Below are 14,196 nucleotides of genomic sequence, written 5' to 3'. Positions count from 1 at the left end.
GCGTGCAGCGACCTCTGGTGGGAGATCTGGCAAGCAGCAGCTGCGCAAGTGGTCCGTCAGAGCGCGCCAGCGCAAATGGGTAATTTTTTGGGAATTTTTTATTTTGTGTCTTAATAATGTTTAATTAGCATTTCGGAGCGTGTTTCGATAGTGTAAACATATATATTCCTGATCTGTACCCGAATCAGGAACGACTGAAACCAAAAAAGTATTTTATTTCCAATTAAACAAGGAATAAAAACAGCGGAAAAACTTGTCAAATCACGAGTCGACTGCGACGTCAGGTGTCGCCACGGAGAAATGTAGTTAAGATGTAAATATTACTTAGCAAATAGATGGAAATTTAATGTTTTTAACGGCCTGGCTATATATAGTAGTATATATAGTAGTATATATTGGGGATATATAGTGTGGGCGAGACATGATCCCTGATTCCCTGAAATTTCCTTGAATAATTATAGGTTGGTATGCTGCCAATGATGAGGAATTGCTATTAAATTTCGACCCTTTGCAGACAAACTTTTTCGCAATTTCGAAAAAGCAAGCCGAAAGCTTGTCGTCCTTATGTAAAGGGGAGCTTATTCTGCACATGTAACGGAGCCGCAGGGCAGGCCCTGGCCATGTACATAGACGGGGGATACATGGTTGGGTTGGGCCTCGGCAGGCAACATCAACATCCCTCGATGCCATGCCGGCGAGATAAAAATCAATATAAATACATATGTACAGGGCGAGCAGGCGCTCTTCTATATCTATAGATGTACATACATATATAAATATATATTTATGTATGTACCTTGCGGGGAATACATACAATATTTGCGCACACTTAATGAGAAAATTTATGCGTTTTGCAAAGGATTATGGCGCAGAAAATTTCATTAATTCCATTTAATATTCGCAATAAAACGGGAAACGAGCGGACGCCCAGCCAATTTGCATAGGAACTGCCTTCAAAAAAGCCAGAAAACTTTAAATCAATTGAAGCCCTTTCTTACTTTTAAAGCACTCACCCAGCTACCACGCCCTGTTCCCGCTACCCTCATTCGAGTACATATTTATTTGTTCCACCACAGGTACATATGTATGTATGTATGTATCTGCATACCCTCGCAAAGACTTCGCAAAGTGTGTGTTTTTATTTTATGCATTTTAATCGATCCATCGAACGGCATATTAATTTCAATTTTCGATATAAACTTCACACTTTACGATGATTCAATGGGGTAGACGGTGGGTTCCGTCAAGTGCCGCTTAATGACCCCGCCCCGACTTATCGCGAACCGAACCTGTTGGCAGAGCACTCTGCTTAAGGACAACTTTGCATTCGCCATTCGTCGTTATCATCGATATATAAATACATACATATACATGAGTGTATATAAGTTCTGCTTGACTCAGATCGTATATTGAATATTTATACTCATAATTGCATATTGAAGCTTTGCAAATTGGCCAATTCAATTCCATAAACCCTCTCGAAAGTGTCCCTCGCGGGCCATGTGGCTGTCAAAATCTGAAAAATGTTCAATTAGAGGCTATAACTTGTACTTTAACCAGTAAAATGGTGTCGCTAAAATTATCAATTTATTTTTTTAATTTTGGGTAATGGCATTGGAAATGCGAAATAAACTCGCGGGACGTGCGTCATATTTATTTCGAGTGCAACGAAGCCCATATTAAAACCGCCAATAACAATTTGTAAATAATCATTGAAAAGCCATTAAAATACATTTTGAGTTACAGAATATTGATTTCAGTACAGATAGAAACAGATAGAAAGCTGGACATATCGCTCTATGGGAAATGGTGTGGATAAATATTTTAATTAAAAAGGATTAATTTTCGAGTAAATAAAATGTATGTTTTATCAACAAAATATTTGTTGAACCTCAGCTTAACTGAACAATCAAATCCGATTTAATCCGATTTATTCAGGGAAACAACTTGTGATTCCAAAGAGAATTCTATACACATTGTCACTCTCTGGTTATTGCCTGATTTTTAATATTATTCTACTTGTAGCCCAATAACCAGACTCCATGACAAAGGAAAACTTTTGAGTTGCTTAGAGTTTTACGACTTTTCCATTGGCCAAAGGGATTCTCTTGGAACTTCTGAGCAGTGTTTTATTTGTGTCAACAAATCTCACAAACTCGCGTAGAAAGAAAACATCGTAAATGTTTTTCCCACAGATTAAAATGAAATAAAAGATGGATACTTATTGGGCTTCCTTGCGGAAACTATTTGAATATCAAATGAATCTTTGTTACATTTCACAAATGCTCGTATTAGGAGCCACGAATATGAACTTATTTGTATCTGTTGGGATTCGGTTTGCCGTCGCCATTTACTTGCTGCGCGTTTTGAGAGGCAGGAGAGGAGCGCAGAGGCAGATAACGAAAAGATTTCCAAGCAATTGAATGCGTTCAGAATTTTAATTGTCTGGGGCCACTTTTGCATCTCGAGAATGAAAACAGACATTTTGTCTGCGGCGGGGCCTCAATTAAAACATTTTAAAAATCTCGAGGCATATTTTCATGGCCTGTCGAAGAAACGCATTAAAATGGGCGACGCAATGCGATGCGATGCGATGGGATGGAATGGGTTGGGATGGGGCTCCTCCGGTTCGGCCTCGCACTTGACTCGACTCTCGTTATAAGTACATCTGAGAGTCAAAGTCGGATCGATCCGATGTGGGATGTGGGACCCTCTTCCCCCTGTTAGCCACTCTTTCCCCTGGACACCCATTGCAGAGTTGTGGCCGCCATTGAAATTCAAGACGCAAACTTGCTGCATTTATCGGGCTCGACTCATGCTCCAACTCCTCCTCCTCCTCCTGCTGCTTCTCCTTAGAACACTCGACTCGTTGATATTCCCGGCATCGGAATAGGCATAAATATGCCACTCGTATAGCACCATTTTTCATTTCATTTCGTTTCGAAACCGCTTCATGTCCTCCTCCCTTTCCATAGCCCAGCCCTTGGTTAGGGAAACCACTTCAGAATGAGCGATGTCTCTGATCTAATTGCAATATGGATGCCAAAACAGGCCGACTCCCTTGACACTTGAAACTCAAGTGGCCTGCCCATCCCCATCCCCATTCCCAGACTAGACACAGATACCGCATAGACTCCAGCATAGACATAGATATAGACATAGATATGGTCACGAATTCGATGGAAAACTTGTTTTTCAATATTTTCAAATACATTTGTGGCTCATTGTTGTTGTTGCTGGTCAGGTCTTTTTCCACTTTCCTCTTGTCTCAGTCTCCCATTTTCATATTTCCAGCTCGTAATTTACTGAATTCCAGACTGACAGCTACACCCAACGACACGGCCGACGCCCCTTCCCTGCCGCTGCCCCTGCCCCAGCCCATGACCCTAACTCGTCCCTTATCTTGGTAAAATTTAAAATAAATAAATAATTTACTTTGTTTGGGGTTTTGTTTTCAGTTTTTGTTATATTCCCCATTTGGAATCTGGTAAATGTTTATACCAGCCGAAAAATCAACTTAACTCAATCCCCGTCGCCATCACCGTCTCAATCGCCCTATCTGTATCTGTGGCACAATTTTTACGATCCTTCATTTGACACATGTTCCGTTAACGCTCCGTGCCCCCTGCCCCCTCCATCTCTGGGGAGTTGCAGCGGGAAATTTATGAAGCGGTTAAGTTTTTCGTCTCTCGTCCAATGCACTGAATTTTAAGATTTCTCTTGGCACTTTGGCCATTGGGAAGACGCATCGCATGCGTTTCGGTTATCGCTCAGCCACTCCGAACAGTCGGTAAATCAATCAAGGAACTTACTGGCCCCTTTCCCCTTCCCTATCCAAGGCCCAAGCGAGGAAAATGGAGGATCCCCGATCACATACACTTATTCAAATATTGGGATCGACATTTCAAAGGTATTCGTATGTTAAACAGGTTACATATACTATAATAGAAAAGGTACACCACTGAAAGCGATTAAATAAATTGGGCATTGTTTTCTGGGGAAACTAAAAACTCTACGAGTTGCGAGTGTCAAAATACACTTAAAATGTAAATGCATTTCAGGAGTTTTATTACCAATTCAATATTAGCCACTGACACAAGCAGATCAGAGGGGAATATTGAATGTTTTCATTTAACTTAGATCTTTAATCCTTTCCAACTTTCATGGCTGCTGTTCCATTCCCATCGCAAATAATGGTTGGGGGTTTCCGAGTGGATGGCCAAGGGAAAACTTCAAAAATTGTGCCGATAGCCTAGGGTTTTTTATCCAGCTGCCACTCCATCTTCAGTGTTTACCCCGGGAGAGAGGACACGCCCTCGAACGCAAAAGGGCGAGCACTTTCAATTGAAGGCATTTCAAAGCAAATGGCATCCTGCGATTAAGTGGAATGAAAGTAAAGCGCATTTCATAAATAGCTGAGGAGCAAGATGGGCGTCATCGAAGGGGCTGTGGCTGTATCCTTTTGTTGCGGTTTATCTGATGATGGCAGAACGAAGAAGGAACGGAAGGGCACAAAGGTGCTGCGCGATTTGCATGGGAGCAACAGCAAATGCTGTCATTACAAGGATTAAACGAAACATTTACATGCCGAAAGAAAGCCACCCCAGACGCGACCACATCCCTCCGCCCCGCCCCTGCGGTGCCACCAGGTGAACGGGATGGGGTGACTTGGGGTTCCATGCCAAATTCAACATGGCAGCAGCGCTGGTGGAAGGGTGGAAGCCGAAGAACATCCGCTGCTTCTGGCTGCTAACTTTCACTTTTGCGTTGCACGAATTTTGATTTACGGCTTTACCTCTCCTTCTCCTTCACTTCATCGTCCTGAGCCAGGGAATCGCAACAATTGTCATCTCGGGCCCAGTCCCAGTCCCAGTCCTGCAACCCTTTGTGCGGCCGCGTCGTCTGCAACCTGACGACGGCGACGGAGTCGGAGACAGTTCCTGTGAAATGGCAAATAAACCGCGCTGAAGGGATCGAGACTGGGAGACGGAGACGGAGACAATGGGCCTCAGCTGCCTGTTTGGCAGCATTTTTAAATCCATTTATGCGGCATATCATAAAAAATAATTCAAGAATATGCGCCTTTCTCCTCTCTTTTTTTCGCTCTTGGTGCAGCAGCAGAAGCAGCAGCAGCAGCACCGTGAAAATGTTGCATGTTTTGCTACAACAAATTTTACGCATCGCAATATGCTGAAAGAAACGGGGGGTCAACAAGCCACAGGACAGGTCGCAACCCGTTCGCGTCACCTGATGCTCACGGCAGGTAAACTCTCCCTCTCTCTTCTGATCTGTAGATCTGCAGATCTGTAGGTAGCGAGTGCCGTCGAGCCAAATTGGCGTCCTGCTGGGACTGGGTGGTGGTGGGAAAGTTAATTCGATTGACAATCCATTCTGCGTAATTAAAAGTGCGGGGAGAGCGACGACGACAGCGACTACGTCGGATGAATGGGCTTCCAATTTGGCGCAAATGAACCCACCCACGGGCAATTACTGGGCCGATTGCCGATGGGCGACCCTTCCTCCTCTGCAATTACATTAGGCCCGTCCTGCTGGCTCCCGCTTGCATGATGATTGCCATTATTGAGGGGCTCTGCCCGAGTTTGTGGCCCAATCAACGGCAACGACACATCCATCTGCATATGCGCATCCTCCCAGCCAGTGGCGGTAAATTGATCAATTGGGTAAAATTAAGGAGGCACTTTGGTGCCCTGGCGTTGGCCCTCCCCCACCCTGACCACCTTCCACGTCCACCGTCCACGTTTTTGGGGAGTTTCATGTCAAAGTGCCGTTGAGCTCATCAATAAGTAAGCCTGGCAAGACTGGCAAGACTGGCACATGGACATGACTTCCGTTAACTAGAGTCAAGTCGAGTCGACTTGAGTGCCCTGCGCCATAAGTTGGATGAGTAAGCTCACACAGGAGGACAGCGATGAATTCGCGATGGGATGACCAAAAGGGAGGGGGTGAACTTTCCCAATTATTGCAGATACTCGCATAAAACATTTCACCTATTAGTTTTTGCATTCGCAAGATGTTATAGAGATCGATTATAATCAGGACTCAAGATCAATCAATACGAGACGTTTAAAAAACTTCACGCTATTTATATAGTTCGGCACTTTAATTCCGAACTTATTCAAACAATATTATCGAACATATTTAAATATTATCTAAATCCATTTATACATGCTCTCAGTCCACCATTTCGATGATAATGGATTGCAGTAAAACTGTAAGACTTTTTCCATCAAATTGGATTCTTAAAGCTGATTCTCGTCACTGATTTCTCGCCCCAGCCCCATCTGGCTACAGTGGGGAATGGATTCCCAAGTGCTGCTCCTCGGTCTCCTGCCTCGCCAGAATAGTTTTGTCGTTTCGCTATCGTTCGCCATCATTGCTGTTCTGCCATCATCGTAAATTACACGAAAAGTATCTATCTTTAGTTGGAAATGTTGCAATTTTATTAAAATTCCAAAAACCCGGCAAGCATCCCCTGCACCCATGAATATATATGTATGTACTTCCACTTATACTCCGAGTCAGACTCGACTCTAACTTGGACAAGGACGAAGGACAACCAGGCAACCACACCCTCCTTCCACAGCCAGAGACAGTGCTAGTGCCAGGGCCAGGGCCAGTGGCAGTGGCAGTGCCAGTGCCATATTGCAGAAATTGTGTGGGCCACCATAGTTCCGTTCCCCCTGTGCCACCCGGGCCGAGCAGGGAGCGCTCTCCCCGGCTGTCGTTGCTTTTATATAAACATGAGGCAAGATTAGATACAAATTACACGCCAGCTTCCCAAGGTGGGCAACGCCCTCGTCCTGGTCCTCGTTCCGTGCCTGGCAATTTGCTCACCTTGCTGATGCTCCTGCTGCTGCTCCTGTCGTATCCATAAGTTACAAACACAAAGTATCTTTGGTCCGACAGGAGCAACAACAACAACTTCAATAACAGGAAAAACTTTTTGCGAGCTCGTTGGGAGCGGGGCAGGGTAAATGAAACGGGAGGCAGGCAAATGGCGCTGGCAAATGGCATCCCTATTTCCCGCTCCCGAGCATCCCGAGTGTATTTTATTATTTATTTATTTCATATATTCAACGGGCGACGGGTGCGATTATAAAATGTTGAAAAGAAGGAAAACACATGGAAAACTATGTTGGGGTCTTAGGGGAGGCAATGAGTCCGCTGCTGCCCGATCTGCAGCTCCCCAGCTCCCTGGAAGTAATTTTGTCTGCCAAATTCAAACTTTACTTATTTTCGCAAAAAAAGAAAGTTTGTCCTTCTTTCCGTTCGTGATTTGATGCTGGCGGAGACCTATCCGGTGATGGGGAGGGAAAATAAAAGCAAAGTCAGCCGGAAAGTTCTTCGAAGAGTCCACGGTCCAGGGTCCTCCTCCTGACTGCGGGGGCGGATGTCATTGCGGTTGTGTGTTTGCTCGGATGGGATGACAAGGGCAGAGCGAGTGGGGCAGGGGACCAGGCTGAGCCTCATTCGGTGGCACGTTTGCAAAATGGCCCGATGCGTGTCTGGAATACATTTTCGTGCTTGCCAAAAAATGGAGAAACACCCAACTCAACCCAACCCAGGCACAACTTTTGGCATACTCCCCACTCATGTCCCCCTCCTGGCACTCCTGACACTCCCAGTCCCATTCCCATACCCAGTCCCCCTTGGTGCATTTGTACATATTGTTGGTTGTATTTCAACGTAAATTTATGGGAAATTGTTTGCGAAGCAACACGAAAAGCGGCATTTTGTGTTTTCTAAAATTTAATGTTGCTCTTCTCGTACTCCGCTGCGGGATGGGTCGGTCGGTGGATGGAAAGCGGAGGGGAAGGAGAGTGCGTGTGCTTATGCTACAGAATTTTAAATTGGCAAACAGGAGCACATTCACATTCACTCTCGCACTCACACACAAACTCATGTGGAATAAATTCCCATGGGCCGTGCCGCGCAGGTTTTCGGGCGGAGTAACGCAGGCGCAGGCTGGGCATTGCTGAGAACCGGACTCTGTGGCGGGTCCAAGCCAGCCTGACGACCTGCCTGCCCTTTTGAAGGGCTTAATGTTAATTGCGGCTTTTGTTTGGTTTTCCATTCGATTAAGTTAATGGCAACAAGCGGCGCGCCGTGCGGCAGCTTGGCCCTGGACTTCCCTGCTTTCCCGTCTCCTCTTTCCTTTAAATTTTTTGGCAAATCGACTTCGTTTTAATCGGAAATGCTCCCCACATGAATAACGAACGTACAAACATTTTTAAGGCCTTACACCTGCTCCATACACATGCGAGTTTCGCATTTATATTTCCATGAAAGCCAATTAACCACGAGCTACTTAGCCGTTTCAGTGGCGATAGGCCATGGGAGTGTATTTTATACTCAGTTAGGTGCGATGCGTTCGTTAAAAACTTAAATAATTCACTTTTGTAATAATTTTAACATCACTGTAAATATTTATGTTGCTTATAATTTATATATATCCAAAATACTTACAGAATAAGCTATAATATTTTCAATACCTTAACAGAAATGAAGGAACCGAAGGACCTTTGGTGGCCATCTTTTGAATTGTTGCCAGAAAATATGTCAGCAACAATGCGAAAATCCATGTTCAATTACTGTAAAATATTCGCTTGCAAAATTAAGCCAATTTATGTCACACGAAAACTCAGATAATCACTCAGTAGAATCCCATAATGGATGAATCTTATCCATTTTGCTATGGCTAATTCCGGAATGAGCTGGACATTGGACATAGAAAACTGTGTTCTCCCGCCTTTTGGGGGATTTTCTCTAAACCATTTCAGCTGATGAAAGAGATCATTTATTGAATCGGATTGTAGTTATAAAACAATATTGAAATGAATTCCCCGCTTGGACGGTTAGGAGCATCGACCAGCAAGGCCAAGAAGAGGGATGAGAAGATCGGGCAGCGGAGCAAACAATAATGCAGGAACATCCGCAGAAAACTGTCAACTTAAGCGTCGTAAAAAGTCGATTGTATCGGCAATAATTCTCCGCATTAAACACACAAAGTTAATGCGCCAGAAGTTGCCGAGCGACTCCACTCGGCTGCAAGGTGGAACCAGGGCTAGCGACAGAGACAGCCTCGGCAGGAGAGAAAGAGCGGAGCGAAAGAAAGATCCGGACTGGAGAAAGCGGGGAGCCGGGAGGGGAGGAGAACGAGCCCGGAGCGCCTTAATGGAAGTCAGCGGGCTGGGGCCTGGGGCCTGGGGCCTGGGGAGCATCTCGTAGTGGGGTGCTGAGACTCTTCTGGTGGTTGTCGAGTGCACCGCTGGGCACTTAACCAGAGGAATTTGTTTGTTTTCTCTGGCCACAAGGCAGTGCTCCCCCCCGTGCAACTCACTGCCTCTTCGCCTGGCTACTGCCCCTGCATCTGCGGTTCTGTGGATCGGATCCCTCCCCAGGGCGAGCATGTGCATCTGGCACACTTACCGCGCAATTAATGGCGCAATTAAATGTTTACTTTAGCCGCTTTCGAACCGCACACACTCGCACGTATAAATGGCAGCCGTTCGCCATCACTGGGGGAATCCGAAAAGGAAGGGGGAAAGTATTCAGCGATGGGCGTGGCTTGTGCTGCTCTTATCAAATGCTGGGCACAGGTGAAACGAAGCGCGGGGTGTCATTGATTCCGTGTGATATTTGGCAATTCCTTTTGTCTTTTGTTCCCTGTTTTTCCTGCTTCACAGAAACAATGGCGCATAGAAACAGCAGAATTAGCATTAAAATCTCTTGGCTAATGAGAATGCCTGGGGAGGGCCAAAGATGGTTTTAAAATATTGATTTTAGGCATAAACAAAACCCATCTCACACTTTGGCAGATGGTGGGGACTCAATAGACAATTGTTAGATATCTGTCCTACTAAAGTTGCCTAATGAAACAATATCCACGATTCTATATAGATTAAAATGGAAATTAGAGCGATCGATAGCTGCAGAGTAAATTAATAGCATTTATTATTATTATTTTGTTAATATTAACTTCACTTACAATATAAAACTAATTTTATATGAATTTAAACCCGATAACCAGACCGTGCCAAAATTAAAAAAAAGTCTCCGACCGATTGCTCAACACATTTAAGCACCTAAGAAATGATACATTTCAGAATCACATTGTTCATAATACAATCTTCGTGTCAGATTGTGTGTTTATTGTGTGAGTACTTTAACATACCTTAAACTTGATTTGAAATCTCCAAGCAGTCTGCGGCATTCCCTCCGAATGCTCTCCATTCTTAGATTGAACCAAAATGTTTGTTTCTTTTTAGCTTAATCTGTGGAAACCAGTTCCATCCTTTCCAGTATTGCGCCATTCAATAATATCTGCAAGTGTTTTGGCTTTCAGCACCAGATTGCCCCGTAGCTCTCCTCTAATTTTAGGTCGCGCTGCCGTGGGGGTCATAAAACAATTTGTTGCAAAATTCAGCAAACAGCCAGAAAAGTGCCCCATTAAAACATTAATCCTTCCGCTGCGTATTCGTATTCGTGAAGGAAAGCAAAATGAAAATGAAGAGCAGCAAGGAAACTCTTACACATGTTTTCCTCACTGCCCTGCCCACCCCGCCCTGCCATGCCCTCCGGAACTGTGCGGAACTCTCGCTTTCGTTTTTAGAGATCATAAAGCAGTTTTAATGGATGCCCATGCCACTGCCACTGCCCCTGCCCGCTCTCTAGCACCCTGGGTCGCGCTTGGGTGTGCTGCTGATGTATATACTCGTACATGTTGGTCTATCTGTATGTTTGTACGTTTGTATGTGTGGGCGCAGCACCGCAAATAGAGTGAAAATCTAAAAAATCCAAATCGCTTGGGATGGTCGGGTCTCGAGCCATTCCGTTTGGTTCCGTTCTGCTACGTCAAAGAGTTGCAACTACAAAATATTTAATTGCCGGCAGAAAATGTTCAAGGAAAAACGAAAGTGGCTCGTCCTCGGAAAACGCCGCGGGCGAGGCCTGTTGAGGAAAAGAGTTGACTTAATGGCACTTAAAAAGCCATAAAATGCTGAATTATGATTTCGAGGTCGCAGAAAATAAGCCCGACCGCGGTACTCCCCGGTTTATTTTGTTGCAACAAACACCGTGACGTGTGCCTTTGTTTATTCTTAGATTGAAACACACACGCACACACACATGCTGCTATATGGGAGCCCTACGAGCAGGAATGGCAGCTAATGGCACATCCTACCCACACACACACGGCCGAACTCAGGACCAGAGTTGAGTCCGTATCGTGTCTCAGAGAATTTCGAAATGACAACTGTCACTGGTCTTCAATTTATTGCCGTTTCCAATGTCTTATGGCCCGGAGTCCGCTGTCCCCCGATGTGCAAATGCATTTACATATTCGGAATACTTTGCTGTGGTCAGTGGCGATCGCAATGCCAGACCCAGACCCAATCCCATTCCAAGACCCAGTGCCAGGCCAGTGATGTCTGCCATGCCAAGTGCACGTTTGGATTGTTTATACAATATATTTCTGTTGTTTTTTTAAAAGTAAATATCATGAGTGAGTGCCACGACAGACAGAACAAAGAATGCATAAATTACGGATGCTCCCCTCCCTCCCCCACCGACAGGCACCAGACTTGTCTGTCATGATTCTGCCTGGCACTCGCCCCCGCCCGACCCACGTTGCTCAGCCTAAAAATCTCGTCCCTAGCGTTATTGAAATTGATGCCAACGCCTCCTTCTCCCTACCAATTGGCCTGGCCCGAGCGGTCTCCCCCGTCCCACATGTCAGTCTCGCGGAGTTCATTGCGCCTTATCAGTGTCCAAAGTCGAGAGGCGCAAATCGGGCACAGCACAACTGCAAATGCATGAGAGAGAGTACTCGCACGAGTAGTAATTGAAGATTCACTCAAGTTTAGTGCCTTGCAAAGATTTTTAATGGCACTCGCTCTCTTCCGTTTCCTTGCAGCTCTTCGAGGGACCGCAGACGGGACTCTGGACTCTCTCGTAAGTGATAGCAATTGATCCATCAGTCGATAAGTAATCATTTTATTATCTGCACTCATACTCGCAGTCCCCTGCATTCGCATGCATCCGCTTGGCTGGGAACCAGTCAAACTTTTATGGCCCCTCCTCAAGGTTTGAGCAGCGTCGTAAAGACCCAAACCTATGTGGCCTGTCCCTTAAATATTATCGGCATAATCAGCATTATAGTATAGTAGACAGTGGGCATAGATAGATTTAGCTTGGCTTTTACTATGCATCTGTGCATTTTATTTATTAATTAATAACAGGCATCCTTGTGTCCCCGACTAACTGACCGCCTGACTAAGCCGCAGATCAACTCAACGAACAGCTTAGTTTTTCCAACAAAGTCTCCCACTAAGAACGACCATCCGCAGCAGGGGTCTCGTATTTTGAATTGTGAGAACACAATTCGATTCCGAAGATAGTTCAACCAATTGCTCATTTTTGTGTTGCTTAGTTCCGAAATAACTCAGTATTGTTTAATGAAAATTGGTCCGCTGTATCGTACAACTTAGAAGCGATAGAAACGAAACATAGAAGTGTGGTGGAGAAAGAGGAGGCAGGGTGAGAGAGTGTAAAATGGGAAACACACACATTTCTTGGAGATATTTATATAGGGGATGGTCGCACGACGAGGGTACAGGTATACAAGGTAAGGGTAAGACAATACAACTACACCGAAAAGCATAATAAGTAGTTCGAACGGCTCTCTCCACTGCTCGCTCTCGGTACTTGAAAGTTACTTGTGCTATACAAATCGCTAGTTAAATACAGATTAAAAAATTTTTATTTTTAGATAATGCTTACTTAAATAAACTAAATATTGAATAATTGATTTTTAATTTTTAATTTATTTACCAGCATGGAAATATATTTTTCAATATTAAGAGAATATTCCCTATTGCCTCGTTAGCGATTTCAAGCCGTACACAAGTCGTAAATCAATTTTCGACATGTTTTGACTCTCCCATAAATTCCTCGAGCGATATACATATAATATATACATATGTAGATAAAATAGTGCGTCCACGGAGTCGCAGGCCCCAGTCTAACCCCCTAGCCAACCACCAACCCACTTGGCTGCTACTCAGCGGTTACGTGCGACCGATTCGACTCCAGCTCCAGCGAATCAAGATTTTATAGGCGCAATCGTAAATCGGCAATTTTATTGTTAATCGATGGCCATTTAGGCGCATAAGCCTCTCGTTGCATATTAATATATTCATGGGAATAGTATACCTGCTGATACACTGCTAATGTATTGAAAGGCGAGTCTGACAATACAGTAGGACTCTGAAGGGGACATGAAATTGATTTATTTGTTTTTAAAGACGTGTTTAGCACACAGTTCCCCAATAGCGAAACCGTAAAATTAATAAGAGATTAACATGCCATGATTGTGCCTCGGAAGCCAGGCGGGCATTAAGTTCCGCCATCCCCACTGTTCCGTGCGAGCTATGAGCCAAGAAATTACACCAAAGGTTAAAGCCATGCCACAATGGAATGGCTCAGCCGCTAGAACAGCTACAGTCGATGCGAATAGAGTAGCGAAAGGCCGGCGGAATCAACAATGGATACAGATACGTTCACGCTCGGAGAAGGAGAAAGCCGGCCCGGCAAACGCCCAGAGATGCGGAGCAGCCGCACAGCGGGCGAGCAAAACCACCCCGAAAAACGTGCAGAGCAGAGCAGCACACAAGAAGAACAGGAACAACCACAGCAATGACAGCATTTCCAAAATCAAATATGGCCGAATTAAATGCTCTCGGTCTCCGCTTTGCGCTCCTTCGGTGCGGCCATCATGGCTGGGCATGCTCATAAATTCACTTTACTTGTTGTTGTCGAGCGAGTTTCGTTTTGGTTTCGTTATCTCTGCGGTTGTGTTGTCTGTTCCCCTCCCTCCCCTTTGGCCATAGCCATAGCTGCCGAGACGGGTATCTGAATATGAGACTGAAATACTTTGTATGCTCCAGCGCTGCGCCCGTTGCCAACCAGCTGAGGTTCATTGGCTTGACGGACAACGAGAAGAGGAGAGAAATTATTTGCAGATACATACACACAAGCAAACAGACAAACACATGTATCTGATTGTGATTACTCGATCTGATTCGGGGCAATCATTTGCCATTACTTTATTGTTCATTGCTCTGCAAATTATTTATTAATTAATAGCAAAGATACTGCAACTCCTTTTCTTATAAG

At 44.8% G+C, this 14,196-nt stretch overlaps 1 protein-coding gene across 1 annotated transcript in view; it reads left to right on the top strand.

Moving 5' to 3' along the window:
• Nucleotides 1–12,714, top strand: part of LOC111071108 — a 42,018-nt gene extending 29,304 nt beyond the window's left edge. Inside the window, exons 3-4 of the mRNA XM_022362248.2 lie at nucleotides 11,936–11,973; nucleotides 12,041–12,714. Coding sequence (XP_022217940.2) covers nucleotides 11,936–11,973; nucleotides 12,041–12,185 — 183 coding nt within the window. The 3' untranslated portion in view covers nucleotides 12,186–12,714. The remainder of the gene's footprint in view (nucleotides 1–11,935; nucleotides 11,974–12,040) is intronic.
• Nucleotides 12,715–14,196: the final 1,482 nt, after the last annotated feature.

Source organism: Drosophila obscura, unplaced genomic scaffold (assembly GCF_018151105.1).
Source record: "Drosophila obscura isolate BZ-5 IFL unplaced genomic scaffold, ASM1815110v1 contig_192, whole genome shotgun sequence".
Taxonomy (NCBI): domain Eukaryota; kingdom Metazoa; phylum Arthropoda; class Insecta; order Diptera; family Drosophilidae; genus Drosophila; species Drosophila obscura.
This window is presented reverse-complemented; position numbering and strand designations above follow the sequence as displayed.